This window comes from Triturus cristatus, chromosome 9 (genome assembly GCF_964204655.1).
Source record: "Triturus cristatus chromosome 9, aTriCri1.1, whole genome shotgun sequence".
NCBI lineage: Eukaryota > Metazoa > Chordata > Amphibia > Caudata > Salamandridae > Triturus > Triturus cristatus.
In genome coordinates, this window is record NC_140592.1 from 133797439 (window position 1) to 133817965 (window position 20527).

General features: G+C 41.4%; 1 protein-coding gene across 5 annotated transcripts in view; it reads right to left on the reverse strand.

The window, feature by feature from the left end:
• Nucleotides 1-20527, reverse strand: part of LOC146797516 (inter-alpha-trypsin inhibitor heavy chain H4-like) — a 598346-nt gene that overhangs the window by 365009 nt on the left and 212810 nt on the right. For all 5 annotated transcript variants that reach the window (XM_085624535.1, XM_085624533.1, XM_085624534.1 and 2 more), the window contains exons 12-14: nt 19681-19820; nt 17839-17993; nt 10889-10927 (exon numbers count right to left, since the gene is read on the reverse strand). In XM_085624535.1, coding sequence (XP_085480661.1) covers nt 10889-10927; nt 17839-17993; nt 19681-19820 — 334 coding nt within the window. The remainder of the gene's footprint in view (nt 1-10888; nt 10928-17838; nt 17994-19680; nt 19821-20527) is intronic.

Here is a 20527-nt window from a genome sequence, read left to right on the forward strand (position 1 = left end):
GATTGTTTTGGTGCAGCAAGGTGTCCTATCCTGAACAAAAACAATCCTGCCTGCAATGCAGGTATCCTTGCACCATGGCGCAAGGGTGACTACATTGGCACTAGCCAGTACTCAGTGCATCTGCACAGAGAGAGGGCAGAAATGCACCATATTTAGTAAATATGGCACACTCATGCTCTCTCCATTTGTCACACCACATCAAGTTCTCTTGCTGTGTAGCGTTGTGCCAAAAGTTAGTAAATCTGGGCCAGAACCTTTGGGAGAAGTATCCAATACTATATGGATTATGTACCCCTTGCTGTACATTAAAACAATTTGTAAGTCCCTTTATAAGGTCATTGAACTCCAAGGTGACATGCAATATCCATTTAATATATGGCAATGGGTATTTTATTACTTAAAATACATCAAGTTTCCTCCAGGCATGAATAATAAAAGTGGATTCTAATGTGACATTAATCACATCAAATAGAAGTGAGAACTTTGTTGGAAAAAGACATTAGAATCAGTTTAATATAAGGCAGAGTGAAAAAGCATTCAGGCTCATACTGTAGTAGAAAAAGACAGGAAGTTTGTATTTTTCCTGTTATGATATTTAGTGTGGAAAAAATAACCATGTTGCCTTAAATTACTCTTTTCTGCTCATCACTGTGGTTTCTTCTAGAAAAACAGATCATAAGCCTGAAAAGCAGTGGCGGCTCCTTCACTAAGGCAGAGGAGCGTCACACCACTGCTCAGTGAACAGTTCAAAAAGGAAAAATAAAATGATAGTGATGCAATGCTATTAACATTTTATTTTTCTGTTCTAGCTTTTATTTTTCCACACGCTTAAAGTGATGCCAATTTTCAAAAGTTTCTCATGTTTTTGATGTGCCCATCCAGACCTCTCTTCAAAAACACGTACTGACGCATATATTTATCCAGAAGCAGTGTTTATTAAAAACCCAATGCATTTCGGGCTACTAGGGCCCTTCGTCAGGGGTCACTGCTAATAAAGCAGTCCGTCCTCATCTTTCTTGAAAAGGAACACTTCCTTTTCAAGAAAGATGAGGACGGACTGTTTTATTAGCGTGTGGAACCAAGTGGACTATAAAGAAGAGATTGAGAAAATGGATGTTTATACAGAGAAAATGGGAGAAATGTGGTTTGAAACGAGAAGTATTCACAAAAGCAGTGCCTTTGGGAAGGGGTGAAAAGTCGCCCCATAATCATGATGTCTATTTTTAAGTGTCACCTGGGCAAGGCACTTTTCCAAGGAGCACGCAATATCAACAAATATGGATGAATTTGGATTTTTGAACATATAGAAATGGTGTGCATTCCCTACCTTCATAAAACAATTTATATATGAGGCATTTTCAAACACACAATTCAAGAACCATCTTCACTAAAATATGTTTTCTTAAGTTCTGAGTTCAGGGTGCCCAAACTCCAAATCTCTATCTCTTCCCAATTGAGAGTCACACTTGTAAGATGTTACAAGGCGGCTCAAATGATAAAGTATAGAAGAGATAGGCTTTGCAATAGTGAAAAATGAAATTGGCAGTATTTCACCATCAAGACATGTACAATACACCAGTACATGTCCTACCTTTCACATACGCTGCATCCTGCTCATGGGACTACCTTGGCCCTACCTAAGGGCTGCCTTAAATTCAGCAAAAGAGAAGGTATGGGCTTGGCAAGTGGGTGCATTTGCCAGGTCGACATGGCAGTTTAAAACTGCCCTTGCAGACACAGCAGTGGCAGGTCTGAGACAGGGCTACTCATGTGGGTGGCACAACCAGTGCTGCAGGCACACTAGTAGCATTTGATTTACAGACCCCAGGCACACACAGTGCACTTTACTAGGGACTTACTAGTGAATCAAATATGCCAATCATGGATAACCAACCATAATCACAATTTACACAGGAAGCACTTGCAGTTTAGCACTGATCAGCAGGGTAAAAAATGACTGTGAGTTTAATCACATCAAATTGGAATGGCCCTAGGGGACCTGCAATGCACTGCTACTGTGCCACTATATAATTTTCAACAAGTGCTGTGCACAGAGCATTGTTTACAATTTGTCTTTTTTTTTTGCTTGACATTACTCCTCCAGATTGACAACCTACTAGGCAGGAGATAGCAGCCCTACCTTGACGGCAGAGGCTGAAGGCCATAAGGGCCGAATTTCAGCAGCTGGTTGTCAAGGAACAGGAGGCAGCTGCTGCCTCCCCTTCCACTCAGACCACTGTTTCCAGCGCCGTGCCCTGCTGAGGCTGGCCTGTCTTGAAAGTAGACCGGCAGGCATTGAGGGCACCTTAAGAAGCTTCTGACCTGCTTGCAGTGTCCTTTTCTTTATCCCCTTTTTAAATATTTGTTTTGGTGGGAGGGACTTGTTGTGGGTGGAGAGGGTGGAAATTGGGATGAGAGTTGGGACCGGGACTGTTTAGTTGGACTTTTTGTTGGACATTTGGACATTGGTTGGGGATGGGAAGATTTGTTTGGGGAGAGGCATGGGCCAGTTGTGGTTGGAAGGGGTGAGTTTTATTGTTCAAAAAGTAATTATTTTACTTTATTTCTGCCTCAAACTTTACTTTGCACTGCTGCTTTTTAGCACTCCCTGTCTGTATAGAGCACTGGGGGGGGATTGGCATTGCCTATGTTGCCTAGAACAATTATCCATAATTCTCTTACCTGAATAGATGAAGCGAGGGATGCTACCTGTCTCAGTCTTCTTTTTACAGGGCTTCCCAAGGTGCCGTGGTGGTGGTTCTAGTGGCAGGCTAGTGCCCTAACAGAGAAGGAATCACAAGCGAGGTCCCACTCCCACATAGGTGAACTCCAACTGTAGGATTAATTAACGTATTATCCATCACAGGCAACTAGTTTGAAGAAAACACAGAGTTAGTGGGTTATATTTATATTATTTATATTGTCACTTTAGAAAGACTGAGACCAGACTAACACCATGACACAGCAAAGAAGACCTGGTATAATAATAAAAACTAGCATTGGTAACGTCCTCTGAGCAATGGGGAGCTAATATTTAAAACGAAACCTATTAAATCTATGAGTCAAGAGCAGTGGAGTCAGAGGCAGGAGAGGAAAAAGTTAAGTGTTTACTTGCAACAACACAAGGCCTGAATGATAAAGTTAATGAATGATGTTGTTGCTGCCGATGTTCTCATTGCCTATGTTGGCTGTTGTGAGACAACGTAACTGCCTCTCCGGAAGTTGAAGATGGCATCCCAGAACTTCTTTGCGTGAATGGGACTTTATGTCCCAGTCATTCTTCTTCCAGGGCTCTGACTGACTCAACAATCCACATCTTGTATTCTGAAATATCCCCTTCTGAAAAAGGAATGACAGTGGCCTGTATTTTTCGAGATGTGGATCCAGTATTGTAGCATAGATGTACTGTTTGGATGACACAATGTCTTTTTGCAGCCTTGCATTCTTGGCCAAGTGAAGGATTAAGCTCTGAGCCAAGGTATATGCATCTTCTTTTTTATCACCCACAGCTGCCAACATGTCAGACATGCTTTTTAACTGGTTGTTTAACAGATATAACAACAGGATAGCTTGGCCCATCGTACTGTCCTCCTTGCTGATTTCCTGTGTGAAAAACTCCAAAGGAAATAGCATCTCTGTCAGGCATTTGGCTAGTTTCCAATTGTCCATTCCAATGGTCATGCTTTTAGTTGCGTTCCCTGTTCTTTGCATGACATACCTGATTATTGGTTTGTACTGCTCAAACAGATGTTGCTACATGTAATAGGTTGAGTTCCAACATGCTGGCACCTCCTGTATGAGGGCTTTAATTGGTAGTCTATTAGCCAACTGAATGATCTTTAAATGCTTCCAGGCTTCAGAAGAATGGCTAAAATCAGTGCAGATTCTTCTGCAGATGGTCAGTAAGTTTCTGACTAGGTCTTCTTGTTTGAGAAAGTCCTGCACAATGATGTTGATGCAGTGTGCCAAACATAGGACCCTGAAATAGCCACCATCTGCCATGGCATTAAATATATTACTGCCATTGTCCATAGCAACAAATTCAATTCTGAGACCTCTGAATTGCAACCATTCAAACACCTTGATGTTAAAGACTTCTAAGATGTTTGCAGCTGCATGGGATTTCTCAATGGCGAGCATGGGTACTGTTGCATGTTGCAGAACCCCCCCTAAATGTATCTTCCAGACCAGACACTATCTGTTGTTTAACCCCCACAACAGAGATCCACTGTGCAGTGATACACTGGCTTGACAACTGTTCTGAACAGCACAACGATGCAAAGCCTTTCCAACCAATTACAGCACATAGAGATGGAGTGCTGGAACAGCCACTCTGGCAAAGTAAAGTCCTGCTGTAAACCTTCCATTTTGGGCAGATGGTCACCACAAACTCTAAGAAACCTACTCTTTCCACAAAAGAAAAAGGGAGGAGGTTCACTGCTAATATTTTAGCCAGCTTCCAGTTGTACAAACGTGCCTTTTGGGTGGTTGCATTCATAGGCATCCCCCTGACTAAACATGCACGTAATAGCAGCCTAGATTTTTCATTTGTGGTGCCACTGATGCAGGCGATTTCCGGAGAAGACCTGGAGGTGGTAGACATAATGTGCATCTTGGGGCAGTCACTGTATGCTGTTGCTGTGGTGTCTCCATTTGACTTTTGGGACCAATGCAAAGTTTCTGAGGCAGGTGATACTGGTGCTCTACTTGTGACAGGTCTGCTTTGCATAAAGAGGTCACCCTGTTCTTCCTCATCACCTACACCTCCCACTCTGATGGGAGGCTCCAGAGCCTATTCTCCTCTCACATCACTTTGACCACCACCATGTGCAGAACGTTCATTAAGTTGTGGCTCCCAGCAGAGTATGTGATGTTTTTTCAAATGAGTTGGTTGCTTCCGGTGCCATAGTGTGTACCAAGCTTACCTCCATGAACACAAGCAAAGCAAATGGAGCATATTGCAATGTTGCCCTGCTTGCTAAGTGTAAAGAAGACCCAAACTGGGGCGGTGTACGTTTTCAGTGGATCACTTGTGGCACTGTCAATGCCTGAAGAACTGGAGGTGGGCATGTTGACAATTGGCTCTCTGCAGTGCGTACTTCTACTGAGCTTGTAATGGATACAGGTCTCTTCAGAATAACAAATATGCAAGCTGGCACTGGTGGTGGTGGCAGTGCCACTTCACTCACAGCAGGTTGAATACTAGGAGGTATAATGTCAGTCTCCTCTGGGACAGCTTTCACAATAACTGGCACGTCATCCTCATTCCCTCCCATAATTGCAAGGTTTTCAGGAACTTTCCTCTCCTGTGCCGCTTCTTGCATGTCTCAGATTCACCCGGGGTCCAACACAGGTCCAGATTATCAGAAGGGTGCCTTCGAGAAGATGGTGGAGTACTCTTCTTTTTTCTTGCTGGAGATCTGGAAGCCAATGGTTGTAAAATAGGAGGTTCTTGCTTAGCAGGAAGCTCAACCTCACATTCTGTTCCTATTTCAGGAAGATCCATTGGTGGCTGCGGCTGTTGTCCACTTTCCTGCAACGATTGGATGCTACTTTGAGATAGAGACAAATCCAATTTGATGTCACTGCTCGTCAGCATAGACATTATTGCAGTGTCTGCCTTGATGAGAGACATGGCCTTGGGCTTAGGTTGGGGTGGTGCCATTGATGAGGGAGTGCTGCTCCCAGCTTGCTCCCAGGAGGCCGGTGCAGCAGGTCAAAGTCTGACGAAAAAGGTTCTGGTAGGCACGCCAGTGGTTGAAATCTGCTTCTTCTCCACCCTGGCCACTTTCTTGGCAGCATTTTTTTTGTGGCCTCTGAAAGCTGTCAGTTGGCAGTGGCACAAGCAGGTTTATTGGAGGACTCACATGACTGTCTGGCATTACTGTGGGTGTTGTCTCTTGTGCACCTAAAAGAAAACAAGAAAACCATTTAGTGAAATATGTCATTGTTGCAGTTTGTATTAGTTCTGACAATATAATTTAGGGTGGTTACTTAAGCTATCATTATTATCCTACATAATTAACAACAACAGTGCATTTCAAAGTCAAACTACACCACAACTGATTGCTTTGTGTGCATCTAAGAGAGACACCTGTGACAGTCAGGGAGGTGAAGATGAAATTGTTTCAGGTTTAAAAAATGAATGCTGGTGTGCATATATGGCGAGCAAGGGGGTCTGGGGGAAAAGGAATAATCCTTACAAAAATAATGCTGGTGTGTGTTGTGAACCTATGGTAGGCAGGGGGTCCAGAGGGAAATGGAAAACTCCTTAAAAATGAATGCTGGTGTGTGCTGTGCACCCATGGCAGGAAGGGGGCCCAGGGGAAAATTGAAAAATAATACTTAAAAAATTAATACTGTTGTGCGGCTGTGTGCCTATGGCAGGCAAGTGGTGGGTGGATGGTGGGAAAATGTAAAAAAATAAAATAAATTAAAATAAAATAAAAATAGAAAAAAATATAAATAAAATATAAAATAAACAAGAAAGAAGGCAAGGCAACAGCAAAGAACACATACAGGCCTATGGAAAAAGCACGCTGGCTAGCTACACAGAATAGCCACCAACCACATGGTCAATAAGAACAGCAATCAAGGAGGCATGTCCACAACAAAGAACACATTCAGGCCTATGGCAAAAGCACACTGACTGGCTACACAAAATGGCCACTGACCAGATGGTCAAGCAGCAAGCAAGGAGACATGCCAAAACAAAGAACACTTGTAGGCCTAGGGCAAAAGCAGACTCGCTGGCTACACAAAATTGCCACCGACCACATGGTCAAGCAGCAAGCAAGGAGGCATGGGCATAACAAAGAACACAAGCAGTCCTATGGCAAAAGTACACTGGCAGGCTACACAAAATGGCCAATAACCACATGGTTAAGCAGCAAGCAAGGATGACTGGCCACAACAAAGAACACATACAGGCCAATAGCAAATGTACACTGACTGACTACACAAAATAGCCATCTATCACATGATCAAACAACTACAGCCAGCAAAGAGTAATTTCCATAACAAAGAACACACACAGGCCTATAGCAAAAGCACACTGGCTGGCTACACAAAATGGCCACTGACCACCTGGTCAAGTACCAAGGAAGGAGGCATGCCCTCAAAAAACAACACATCCAGGTCTATGTCAAAAGCACACTGGCTGGCTACACAAAATGGTATACGGCCATATGGACAAACATCAACAAGCAAGGAGCACTGGAAAACAAAGAACACATGCAGGCCTATGGACAATGACTACCTGAAATGGCCCTTGGCCACATGGCATGGATAACAAAGACAAATGCTGGCCTATGGGAAACACACACAAACCGGCCAGGCAAAGGAGGCATTGGTAACAATGAAGAAAACACTACCATTAATTTAGCAATGCTGAAGATTAACTGAGCTATAAAAATGTTCAACAATGCACCACACATCCTCCCAAGACATAAAATTTTACCCCACATATACACTTTTTGTACACAAAAAAATTGTGAAATACAAAAAAAACACATTTTAAATGTAATTCAATGGCATCCCAGCCCTAAATGATGTTTTAAAGCAACAAATACCACAGAAAGAATTGTTCCTTGCACCCATGACTAGTACTGGCCTGGGCATACTGGCTGGATGGCCTATTGGTAGACTAGGCCACATAGTAAAATAAATAAATATTGCAAATTTAACAAACATGGAGACAATTTACTTAACTGTGCAACATTGTTCCTTTAAAAAGAATAAAAAATATAACTAGGCCCCTACTGAAACTGAAGCCCACCCACAATACATTTTTAGAAATAAAATAAAAGTACAAATAAATACTGGTGCATAGGTGTTTGAACTCACTTGTGAAATCACAAAAATAAAGTCCTTAAATCCGAAGGTATATGTGCAACAGGCGAAGAGAGCGATCCTTTCAGCTCTAAATCCAAATGAAAAGTGACCAGGAGATATACAAAGCACTAGGAGGATCCTACTGGACAGGAACAGGATGTTGGATTTTCTGGGGCACTTCCTTCTTTTTGGGGAAAAAAGTAAAATTTAAAAAAAAACGTTTTTTCGCAATAAAAAACATTCAGAATGGTCTGTTGGACTCAAAACACCTTTTCGAGTAGACTTAACTGCTTCTCGAGTTGAGAATCTGCTCAAGGTGCAGCTGAGGTCCATTGTGCTCGCCAACATCATGAAAAAGCACCAGAAGCCACGCGAGCAACTGTCAAGTCTTGCTCACACTCGCTAGCTGGCACAAAGTCTTGTCACACTTGCCAGTATGCATTAAAATAAGTCTTGTACGCTCCAATAGAAAAAAAACTCTGCTTCACAGCGGAAGTTATCGGGAACTCTGCATTCCATGGGGCACACACAGTTCCCAAATTCTGCAAGGCAAAGACAGAAGAAGGTGCGAGAAAAACACATAGAATGGAAAGTGGATAAGAACATAGAGATGAGTGAATGGGTGAGTATGAGACCAAATGGGGTCGATCCAATTAACTGTTAAATTGAAGCACAGTTGGATGTAAGAGTGTGTGGCTGAGAGGATGGATTAATGGATGGATGGAATTATGGATGAGTGTGCATCATGCCATACAGTCAGTCACCCGTTCATCGTCCATGTACTCATCTACTGATTGACTCATTCCTTAAATCATCCACTCAGACATCCACCACCTAGTCACACACAATCAAAAGTTTGCACTCGTACACACTCTTCAAACAAAGAATAAACACATTCAGTTATGAAAAAGGAAAATCTATTGAATTTGGCATGGTTTGTTTCTTATTGAATATTTTTTGTGTTTTTGATTAATTCTATTACTGAGTAGGAGGTGGTAGAATAGATCTGCATTTGCGGATTGTGGTCTCTTCCTTGCTTCTTTTTATCAGAACCTAGGCATATGTTGTGTCGTAGGTAGGGGTATAATATTCCCTTATACGGATCCTAATTTCGCATCGTCCTTTGGTCACTACCAACAACCCTGTTGTCACTTTTTTCTCCCATTTGTAATGTGCCCTTTTGTATGAAGCATACTTTGAGTAAGGTGTGCCTTGCTGCTGTGCAATGGTAATAATTTCACATTTGCCGCTTAGCGTAACGTATGTTGTCAAATTCAGTGTTGTTTAGATCGCTATTTCAAAACAAGCCACTGCACCTATAATTTTATAGCAGCAATAACAAAAATGTTCTCCATTTTGAGTTTAGATATAGATTTTACAGATCAACTTATTTTTACTTAGACACAGAATGGGTAAAAACCTATCTTAAAAAATGCTCAAAATCTACACCATTTTAGTAACACTGGCACCAGGTGCAAACAGTGACTCCCTGGGTATATGTTCAGATGCATTAGGTACCCAGGGGTAGACTGAGGCTCAGGAACCGAGAACACAGCATGGAGGCTTCATATTACTTTTTTGAAGTATAGGAAGCTGAGTTTATTTCGCCAGCTTTGAAAGACAGAGAACCTCATTTTACCCAGACCACTGGCTAGACATCTTCTCAATAGTGCATAGAGTAGTTGTCGGACAGCACCCACCCCCTTTGTTTCCAACTTTGTCAGATACCCAGAATAGGGAGTGGGTCACCGGGGTGGAATCTGGAGCTGCCTGTGCTTGAGCCATGTTGGCATCTATGGCAGCTTGTCACTTGTAGCTGTGAAGCTTGTGAGAACCGTTCATCCTGGTTGGCAATGTACAGCAGAGCCTGGATGACAATTTCTACACTCTGCCTGACAGCACTAGTGGTGCTGGGCCCTCCATAGTTCCCTGTCTAGAGGGACACGGTGGTGCCTCCAGCCTCACCTCCTAAACCTCCAACAGCAGCTACATGAAAGGCCTGCTTTCATGTGGGAATGGAGATGTGGACATGCCTGGAGACACTCTTGTCCCACTCAGGCTCATACAACTACAATGAAATGGTCACATAAAAGAAGCACAGCTCCACACACCAGTATTGACATTTACAATTTGCCAATAGCTGAACGGATGATGGAATTTGGTTGATTAGCAATTAAGTGACCCTCACTGCAACTATCGGCAGAGAGGGACTGAACGGCAGCCATTGGTTGTTAAAATGGTTAGCTTTTGCAAGACAGGTACAGCTGCCTCTGACAGACTTAAAAAGAGTTTAACTCTTCCATACTTCGACGAAGGATATAAAATTACATTTTGATTCTTTTTTAGGCATATTTTTATTTTACCATGTGCAGATTTTTGTGCGCTATTCACAGGCATTTGAATACAATGTGGATTGTTACATGTAAACAATGAAGGCTGCTCCTGGCTTTGAAAATATGATCATATTTTTGTACACTGGAGGCATATTTAAAAACAGCATTTCACAGATAATATTTTTCACTCAAAATCCTCAAAAATTATTTAAATGACCTTCCTCAGTCACGAACGATTGAAAATGATGTTATCAAGTTTTCTAGGTAGCATTTAATAGGTGGTACTATTTCCCAGTGTCATGTTATAAAGCTCATAGACCTCTGAAGTATGAAAGGCTGACTGCGGCTTCCAGGATTGCACCTTGCAAACCGTAGGCGATACCTGATTACAGTAATCTTCTTGAATTCCATTATTTTCTCATTATTTAGTCCCATTTTTTTTATTTATGTCTTTCCACTTTATCCGTGTTCTTTTTTTTATTTTGCTCCTTTCTATCAATTTTACTAAAGTGATAGATGTCTTCTACAATAGGCAAAGAAAGCACCCTTTTGTAAATGGCACACTCATGCTGCAATAAACAAGGTATGCCTACTTGCGTTGGGGTATGCTATGAGCAACTCAGCTCATAGCAGAAGGCATTAATGAACATCGTATGGATGCTTTTCTGAAGTTCCGCAGCTTTTTAGGGGTCAGGTCAAAGCCAAGCTTATAGGCAACTTACTTGCATGCATGATGATATCCGGATAGCTTGGGTTGATACCTTGAAAAAGAAAGAAGAAAAAATCATTACAGCACGCCTTAAAAATAAAAAGTCCTTACCTAGATGGAAGCTTTACTGTATTGCTATATATCCAGTTACATCGAGGTTGCACTCATAGATCAAACAAGTGCAGTTCAATTGTCCATGTACTTTTAAAAGTGTTTTAGTTACCAACAGAAAGGTTCTGAACTCATAAGTCATCTTGTGTAGACTGCGTGGCTTAGTAAATCTAGAGTAATGCAAGGTGGTGCAAGTTGCTGCCTTAAGTTACTCTGCGTTGGGAAGGCGTATCGATAGGTGGAGTGTGGATGTTTTTAAAAAAATAATTATTTAGCAGAAGCATAAAGAGAAAAACAACAATCGAGAAAAACAGGGCATTTTAAGACACAGTTTGACCAATATTCAGAAACAATTGAATACAATAGATACTATAAAGTACATAATGGCATATTCCAGCAATAACCTGACTGGGTGTTCCCACGTATTCACCCATGGATTTAGACACATTCTCCGATACACTAAGAATAGTAAAGCTGGAAATGTGTCAAAATGGTACCCAATCCCAACTATTTCATAACAACGAGAAATATGTTTATTTCTCCTCCTCATTTCCCATTTTTACATGTGCTGCAGAATAGAAAGAGGAAAATGCCTCTGAAGATTGTTTTGGTGCAGCAAGGTGTCCTATCCTGAACAAAAACAATCCTGCCTGCAATGCAGGTATCCTTGCACCATGGCGCAAGGGTGACTACATTGGCACTAGCCAGTACTCAGTGCATCTGCACAGAGAGAGGGCAGAAATGCACCATATTTAGTAAATATGGCACACTCATGCTCTCTCCATTTGTCACACCACATCAAGTTTTCTTGCTGTGTAGCGTTGTGCCAAAAGTTAGTAAATCTGGGCCAGAACCTTTGGGAGAAGTTTCCAATACTATATGGATTATGTACCCCTTGCTGTACATTAAAACAATTTGTAAGTTCCTTTATAAGGTCATTGAACTACAAGGTGACATGCAATATCCATTTAATATATGGCAATGGGTATTTTATTACTTAAAATACATCAAGTTTCCTCCAGGCATGAAGAATAAAAGTGGATTCTAATGTGACATTAATCACATCAAATAGAAGTGAGAACTTTGTTGGAAAAAGGCATTAGAATCAGTTTAATATAAGGCAGAGTGAAAAAGCATTCAGGCTCATACTGTAGTAGAAAAAGACAGGAAGTTTGTATTTTTCCTGTTATGATATTTAGTGTTTAAAAATAACCATGTTGCCTTAAATTACTCTTTTCTGCTCATCACTGTGGTTTCTTCTAGAAAAACAGATCATAAGCCTGAAAAGCAGTGGCGGCTCCTTCACTAAGGCAGAGGAGCGTCACACCACTGCTCAGTGAACAGTTCAAAAAGGAAAAATAAAATGATAGTGATGCAATGCTATTATCATTTTATTTTTCTGTCCTAGCTCAGCTGCATTACATTTTAGGTGCGGGCGGAGCAAGGCTGTCACAAGAGCAGGGTAAGGAGTGGTAGGTACTCTCTTAAGTGCGCATGACTGTATTGCCGTCTGTCTTGGGCCAGCCAAACAGTCATGCGCACTTAGCATATTCTCCACCCTGCTGCATAGCGCAGCCTGGGTGATGAACATGCACAGGCTCCCAGTCCCTGTCTGGGCGCTGAACCACAGAGCTCTGACCAATCATGACACTGCTGTCATGCTGGTGACAGCAGCGTCGATATCGGCTAGGGGATTCTGGAAACCTGTGTGCTTTCTGCCTCTGGAGTGGACTGAAGAACCGAGAGGCGGCGGCCGGCCAGCAGATAAGTGATTTTTAAAATTCATTTTTCATCCCCCCCTGCCAGTCCCATTAAGAAACAGCCACCACTGCTGAAAAATCAGTCTTTATTTTCATTACATTGTTTAAACTGCAGACACAAATATGCTCTGTGACCTGGCATGACCCTTGGTTGCTGGCTCTGGCAGAAGGCACTGTGATATCACACCTTGACTGTAATAACTTATTTCAATTGAGCAGCTATTTCATTTAATTATTACAGCTGACTAGATACGTCACAAGCCATCCGTAATAAGGAAATTAGAGACAGGATTTTATACCGGGATAGCAGGCTCCCATGTATCATATAATTATAAAGGTCTAATGATATAGGTGTTGTACTATAATCTAAAACGTTATTATATTTTAGATATATAATATGTTCCATCTGCAAGGCCCTCAGATGATAAATCCAATTAACTTCATTCCGATGCAATTGTAATTCCCTATTTCTAACTCTTGTGTTAACTATGACTTGTTCTGATGGAGCACGGGCCAGCTACAGGAACCCACCTAGGTGCTGCATCGAGACTTTGCATCGTCCTGTTTCGGTTCAAATGAAGCTGGGCTTTGCGTCACTCTTAGCCAGTTCCTGGGAAATGTGCAGCAGAGCTTGGCGGGCCTTGTGTCACATTGCATCGGTACCGAGCTAGCAGCTGTGTGGGGAAGAGTTGCGGGGATCAGTGCCGATTCCAATGCAGATTTGCATCAGTTCCTATAGGGACCACAGCTGGGCTTGATAAAACAACTGCAGGCCTACTTCCAAGTTTACAGGGCTGACACAACATTGGAGGGCAGGACTCACAGATGGCAGCGTCTTGGTGCAGAAGCAGGTGGGTAGGAAGTCTTTTATGTCCCTGAGACTTCAGATCAGGAGACCTGCTTGCTCACTGTTGGAGTCTATCTGGGTTCTGAGAACATGAGAAGCAGGTCCAGTCCTTCTCACCAAGACAGGAGGACAGCAGGCCAGCCCAGCAAAGTAGGAGTACAACAAAGCAGCAGTCCGGCAGAATGACAGTCCTTTAGCAGTTCAGCCGTCCTTCTTCCTGGCAGAGTATCCAGAGGTCCAGAAGTGTACTGAAGTGCTGAGTTGATGAGTTAAGTGTTGGTGGAATGCTGCTATGTCCCTGAGGCTTCTAATCAGGGGGTTAGCCAACTAGCCTTTGAGTTAACTCTTAGGTCCTGCATTCAGCGCTGAAGGTCCAGTCCATCTCACCCAGGCAAGAGGACAACTGGCAGTAGGGCAGCAGTCCTTCAGAGCAGCAGTCCAGCAGAGTGGCAGTGCTTTCAGCCACACAGCAGTCCTTCTTCCTAGCAGAGTATCCACAGGTCCAGAAATGTACTAAAGAGTTGGTGTGGGTGGTCCAATATTTACACACAATAGTGCCTTTGAAATCGGGAGAAGCTTCTAGAGGCTTGTCTTTGAAGTGCACGGTGCCATGTCTTCCTGGCCGTGGTTCTAATCTAACTACAGGCGATATGCAGCCCTGTTGCAATTGGGTTCCATCCATTCAGTACCCGGTTTTGGACTTTTTACTGTGGGTGATCCTCACTACAGGTGTCTCGCCCATGGTAGTCACATGGCAAATGGACTGCAAATGTTTACCACCAGTGTCTACCTTTTAAGATAAGGCCTCTGCGACGCACCAAGGGTAAGGCGCATGTGGCTGTTAAAATATGAACATGTGGGTGCACGCATGTGCACAGGTGTGAGGGCTGCGTGTGGGACGCTACTGTTGTGCGCAGCCCGGTAACTGCGGACAGGTAGTCTGGCGCAATGCAAGCTCTGCATGATTAGTTATCGACCTGAAATAGACCACATAATGTTAGTGTACACTAATAGGGAAAGTCAGTGTCAGTTTACTGTTTTTGTCTGTAGTGACACTTCATTGTACACATAGGGAGAGAACTGTCTTAGGGTCTCATTATGAGTTTGGCAGTGTGGGAGCGGGGAAGTCCCCTCCTGAATGTAGGTACATTCAGGAGGCATGGGTCAATTGGGGCCTGTAATGGCCCCCTGTGTTACTCCACCACCAAAATCGTACACAGTAGACAAACACATATTAGAGAACAATCTGTCAATCCTTTAGCAGGAACCTGAAACCCACAAAACCTTTCACACTACCTCACAAGTACCGAGCTTGGATTGGAATCGGTCCAGCTCTTTTTCTGACAGATTAGTTCAGAACAAGTATCCAACATTGGCATATGTTTATACATAGGTGAAATAGTATTGTACTGTGTTTTTTATTACATGTGATGTACTGTGAAATGTTTTGCCTAGTTTCAGGATTCTGCTAAAGGATTTACAGATTGTTCTCTAATGTGTGTTTGTCTATTGTGTATGATTTTGATGTATATAAATGACCTGCACATTTTTTTCTGAATATTACAAAAAGTAAATGGTGGCTGTGTTAATTGATTTGCTTGCTCACAAAATTAAAAGTCTGTGTGAGTGTTAACCATCAGCACAATTTGCAGGGCCTAGCCTTGCTGCCCAATACAGGCTGAACTCCTTCTTTCTTTGTTAAACTTTCTAAAAGTAACATTTATTAAATTGTAATTTAAAATCTGGCTTCACCATAAAAGAGGATTTTTCATTACAATTCCAAAGACAAGAAACATGAACTGCTTACCTGTCTACATTTGGAAGTTATGGATTATTAAATGGAATAAGGTAGCTTTAAAGTTATCCTATGGGAGAGGTAAGCCCGGCAATAGTGAAATAGGAATGTAAGAGTTTTTCACAGGTACTGCCTTTGATGTTCCCATTCAGTGCGTTTCTCATGCTCCTGATCTGGTGCATGGTTTGTACATGGGTTTCGCTGTGCGGGAGCAGGGCAGTCCCGATCCCGCACCGCCAAACTCATAATAAGGTCCTATAAGTACAGTGCGGTATATGGTGAGAAGAAACAAAAAAATAATTATTGAGCTTAAGTTGCATGGAGTCATTAGGTTGTACCATTATATCCTGTCCTGGTTCTGGCTCAGAAAGTAGTTTGGGCACCAACGTCTAGTAGGGCAGGTTCAGACATTTAGGACATTCCATCAATCCTGGAAAGTTGGAGTATAGGTGGTCTGCTCGATAGGTCCCTTTTGTACCCATTTTCATGAAGGTCAAACGGGAGACCACATTTTTTTCAAACGCATATTTTGTGTCATGTATTAGTGCTGACAGTTTCTCATATGCATAGATTGACCACACTTTTGCCCACCAAACTTGTAGTGGGGATGAATGGTAAGTCATGAGTTTGCTGGATGGGTTGTAAGTGGATATATGAAGTTCTCGTCCAGGGTCCCTATCAGGATACCGGAATCTGCGGGGAGGTTCACTCCTGTGATCACTATCACAATCTGAATCAACCCTTGCCAGAAGATTAAAACCTTTGGACAGGTCAACCACGTGTACCATATCAAGTTCAAGAAAACTTTATTTCGGAGCAACTCCATAAAAGTACATAAAAAGAATGTAAAAACATTTGACAATAGATAAAATGTTTAAAAATAGTGCAGCCACACGGCTAATACATGCTAATTACATACAATGAATCAGATTGGCATTTTTAAATATTTTTTCCGTTTGTGCCAAAAAGCCCCCAAAAATTTTGCCACTGCGAACACAATGTGCTCGGCCGTTTCGCTCTTAAGAATTCTAAAGGCTTCATGGCACCTGGTGAAGCCCAGGTTCCTGCAAATAGGAATAATCCATTTTCTGCGCGCCTCAGTATAACCTGTGCAAAAGAATATAAGATGCAGCTCAGTTTCATCACTTGCTCTACATGCCGGGCAAATACTGGGTGTCGACAGAGACCAGGAACTAGTAAAAGCACGAATTGGCAAGGACCCGTGCCTCCATTGCAAATAAAGCTTCCTGATTATTACAGGGTAAACATTGTCAATGGCCAATTCAAAGGTGTAGGTACTCTTCATGAGAAGGAATTGATTTGTTGTCAAGGGCCAATTCAAAGGTGTAGGTACTCTTCATGAGAAGGAATTGATTTGTACCATATCCCCTCTCTACACACAATTTCTCCAACAGAGGTCAGAGTCTCCACTTATTGCTCTCATATGGGCAGGGTTGAGATATCACCTGGAGAAGAGTTTATATGCGTCTCTCTGTGTTGCATTTATATCAACATCTCTGCCACCCTAGTCCACGCTGTTCCCCAAGTGCCATCAGGTATCTGTTGAGCCAGGTCCTGTTCTGTTTGTGATTGGTGTATTGTCATGTAGAGTAAGCAAATCCTTTTTAAAATATTATTATGAAATAAGGTTTCAATCATTGTCTTGTCTATTGGCTTTTAATTGTACCCTGCTGTCCCCTATCCAATATAGCAATTGGGTTAGTCTATATTTGACAAGTGGTTGGAGGTGTCACTGGTCGATACACATATCTCTGTCCACTAGTGTCCCTTCTTCGTAAAAAAAAGCCCAGTCATAATGGGTGTGCTTCATTCCAGCATGAAAAACCTGGATCCATTCGGCCAGGCAAGGATTGCGGATTGTAATTAACCGAAGTCATGGGTGGTCAATGTCATGTTTTATTGTTATTTTCTTCCAGACCCAGATATTGCATTTTGTATTGGGTTGAGCATAATATGGAAATGTGGGCCAATATGCCAAATTGCACTGAGCGACCGCACTTTGAAAAGGAGTCCACTGTCACGCCCCTCTTCAGATAGTAATTTGCTTGCACAACTTGCACAATTCACCAAAGGTGAAGTATGTAAATTCCTTTTATAAATATATCCAATTCGAGCACATCAAAGTGTAAAGTTTGTGGAAGCAAAACATAAATTCCACTGGGAGGTTAAGACCCTAAACCTTCAATAGAAATACTTCAAGCTAGAACGTTTTGCACTTTTATTTAATCTACTTGTAGAATTTAATGTATTTCAAAATAATAACCCTGAAACTCCATTTAAATGTTCTCCTGTAAAGGTGCGTTCTATGTACAACAAATCATACGTAAATTACGATACTTCTGTACAGTGTTAGATAGTGGTGTCTACTGGTGATTGATATCTATTTCTTCTGATAATGCACATTGCCTTAGGTAAATAGGAATACATACTGTCTTCTGTAGGCTTGTTTGCCACCATAGGTTTTTCCTGATCTTCAGGTTTGGTGACCACCATTGACGTAAGGGATGTGACAAAGCTGTATTTCAGCGAAAGTTGCAAGGCTTCCTCTTCCACATTCTTCTTGACATCTCCCCTTGTTAAAATTCTAGAATATAAACAATTCTTAACATTTTGCCAATGAGCAAATAGACAGAGAACAAAAGGGTAAATCTATAAAAATAAGTTCAAATATCTGTGTTATTCCTTGTGTATTATCTGTCAAAGAGAATTAAAGTCGAGTCATCCTTATTTACAAATGTAGCAATAAACATATTTACAATGTTCATGAATGAGCATAACTAAAGCTGTTCAAATGACAATAATCTTGAAAATCGTCGCTACACAGTTTTAAAGTCCAACATTAGGAATTTTTAAAGGTTATTGGGAACCTAATAAATACTATAATTTGACAATCTGTAGAGAAAAGATTAGAACGCTCCAGTATTTAAATCCTAATTAAATGAAGAGCTTTACCAGCAGTATTTTATCACCTTGGATAGTGGTAATTAGTTATTACTGAAACTTAACTAGACTAGATTGTTATAGCTGGAAGTTCAACAGCATTTGCAACCAGCTCTAAAGTAATCATAGACCACAACAGAACACAAAACAATAGCGAAATCAAGAGCGAAATATCAACACAACGAAAACATAGTAGTGAACAACTAAACAAGTAAAAATAGTGTACCACATAACAACAACAAAACACTTCAGAAATAAAAACGCAATTATGCAAAACAAAAATACAACACAAAAAATAATACAACACAACAACTCATCACCACAACAAAATGCAACACAGAATGAGAGTGACTTAAGATGCATTTTGTAAGTTCTGTCCTACCTGCCAGGCTGAATTTCATCACTGTCATGGTAAGAACATTAACTTTGTGACAGCCCTAGGCAACAGGTTCATCCTGAGCTTGGTGGACCATGCTGCCCGGTATGCAAAGGCCACACTATGAATTTGTAAAAATCCATATTTTGTAGGTGATAATGCTCGTGTAGATTGGCAAATGATTGCATGTATTTGCCAGTGCAAAGGTGTTTATAGAAGAGGATCCTCTGTGAAGCATAACCTAACCATTCAAGAGTGTCTCATTCAATTCACATTTTTAACATTATGCCAGAGAGATTTCATATTTGAATTGTGCAACTTAATTACAAGTAGTGAGTCTATTGTGAAGATAGCTTTTTTAGTGTTTACATTTTAGGGGCGCTGGAGTCATTTTGTTCATGGATAAATATGATATTGGGTTGAAGTTCTTCAATAAGGCAAATCCTATTGACATCCAAATAGGACAGTGAGTTTTGTTTTCTCCAAACTATCTGGCTCCTTGGGTGAATAAAAATGATGTTGAGTTCCTAAGGATTGGTAATTCAACTCCTCCCAGACATTTAGAAGTCCTAGTTTTTTAAACCAGATATGTAGGAAGTATTAATGTTTTAAAAGCTATCCTTGGGCATTTTTTTTTACCAACAAAATGTGTTTCTGGTTATGTCTCGGTTGGATAAAAAGTAATTGGAAAGTGATAATGGTATTATGCGTGATCGTTACTTGACTATACGGGTTATATTCTTCTTGATGAATTTTGAAGCCAAACTATCGACGAGTTAAGAGATTTTTTTAGTGCATTTAACTCTTTGTGTTTCATGGTGTCTAAAATGTCAAAGCTTTTCTCATATATTATAAAGGATTTATAGCATAATCTAGGCACACACACATACAATTGTCAGTGATACATAACATTCAGTAAATGCACAAAGGTAGCCAAAACACAGTATGGTCTTACATTTTTTCGAGCAGTTGCTGAATGGTCAGATAAGCCCAAAGCCTTTCAATGAAGTTGCCAAAAACATAGTGGTTTTGCTTCAAAACGTCCTCTTTTTCTGCAATATTTTCTTCCACTTTGTAAACCAGGTCACTGGCGTGCTGTCAAAACCGAAACACAAAAATTAGAGTTACTTCAAAGGAAGTTTGTGGTTGTATAATTTCTGTCTTCTACTTATCTTGGTGGACTCCCTCCACCAAGTATTGCTGGCATTATTATATTGCTTTAATCCTCACCATTTTAACACTGTCCATCAGGCTACAAAGAAAAGCTCCATAAGAACACCCTTACACATACTTCTGTCCACATGTGTACATTTACACCTGTTGGCAATTCGCAAAACTCCCAGAAGTGTTCTGCACCATTCAACGTTTTTTGTGCACAAGGTTTTAACCAACAGTACAATTCTGAAGTGGGGAGAAAGAATTCCATTGTGCAGTTGTAGATTTTATTATTTCACTTGTTTCCCTCCAATGGAAAACATCTTCAGTGTGGAGACAACCCTTGCCCCACACCATTATGAAGTTGAGGAGTGTTTTATTTCCTTTCTCTCCTTGTAAAGGGAGTTACCTCAATCTCTGACATATACAACCATTTTCAGAATGGGCAAGAGCATTTCAAAATGTTATAGGCAACCAATGACTTCATCTCTTCCGAGTCCTCACGGAGCTCAGGAAGAACAAGGAACAGCCCCCGGACTTTAGTCAGGAGGACTGTCAGAAGTTCCAGGATTTCTTCACCAACAAAGTCATTGATTTGGTCACTAAAATTACGGCAACCTCGCAAATTGACTGTCCACCGGTGGATA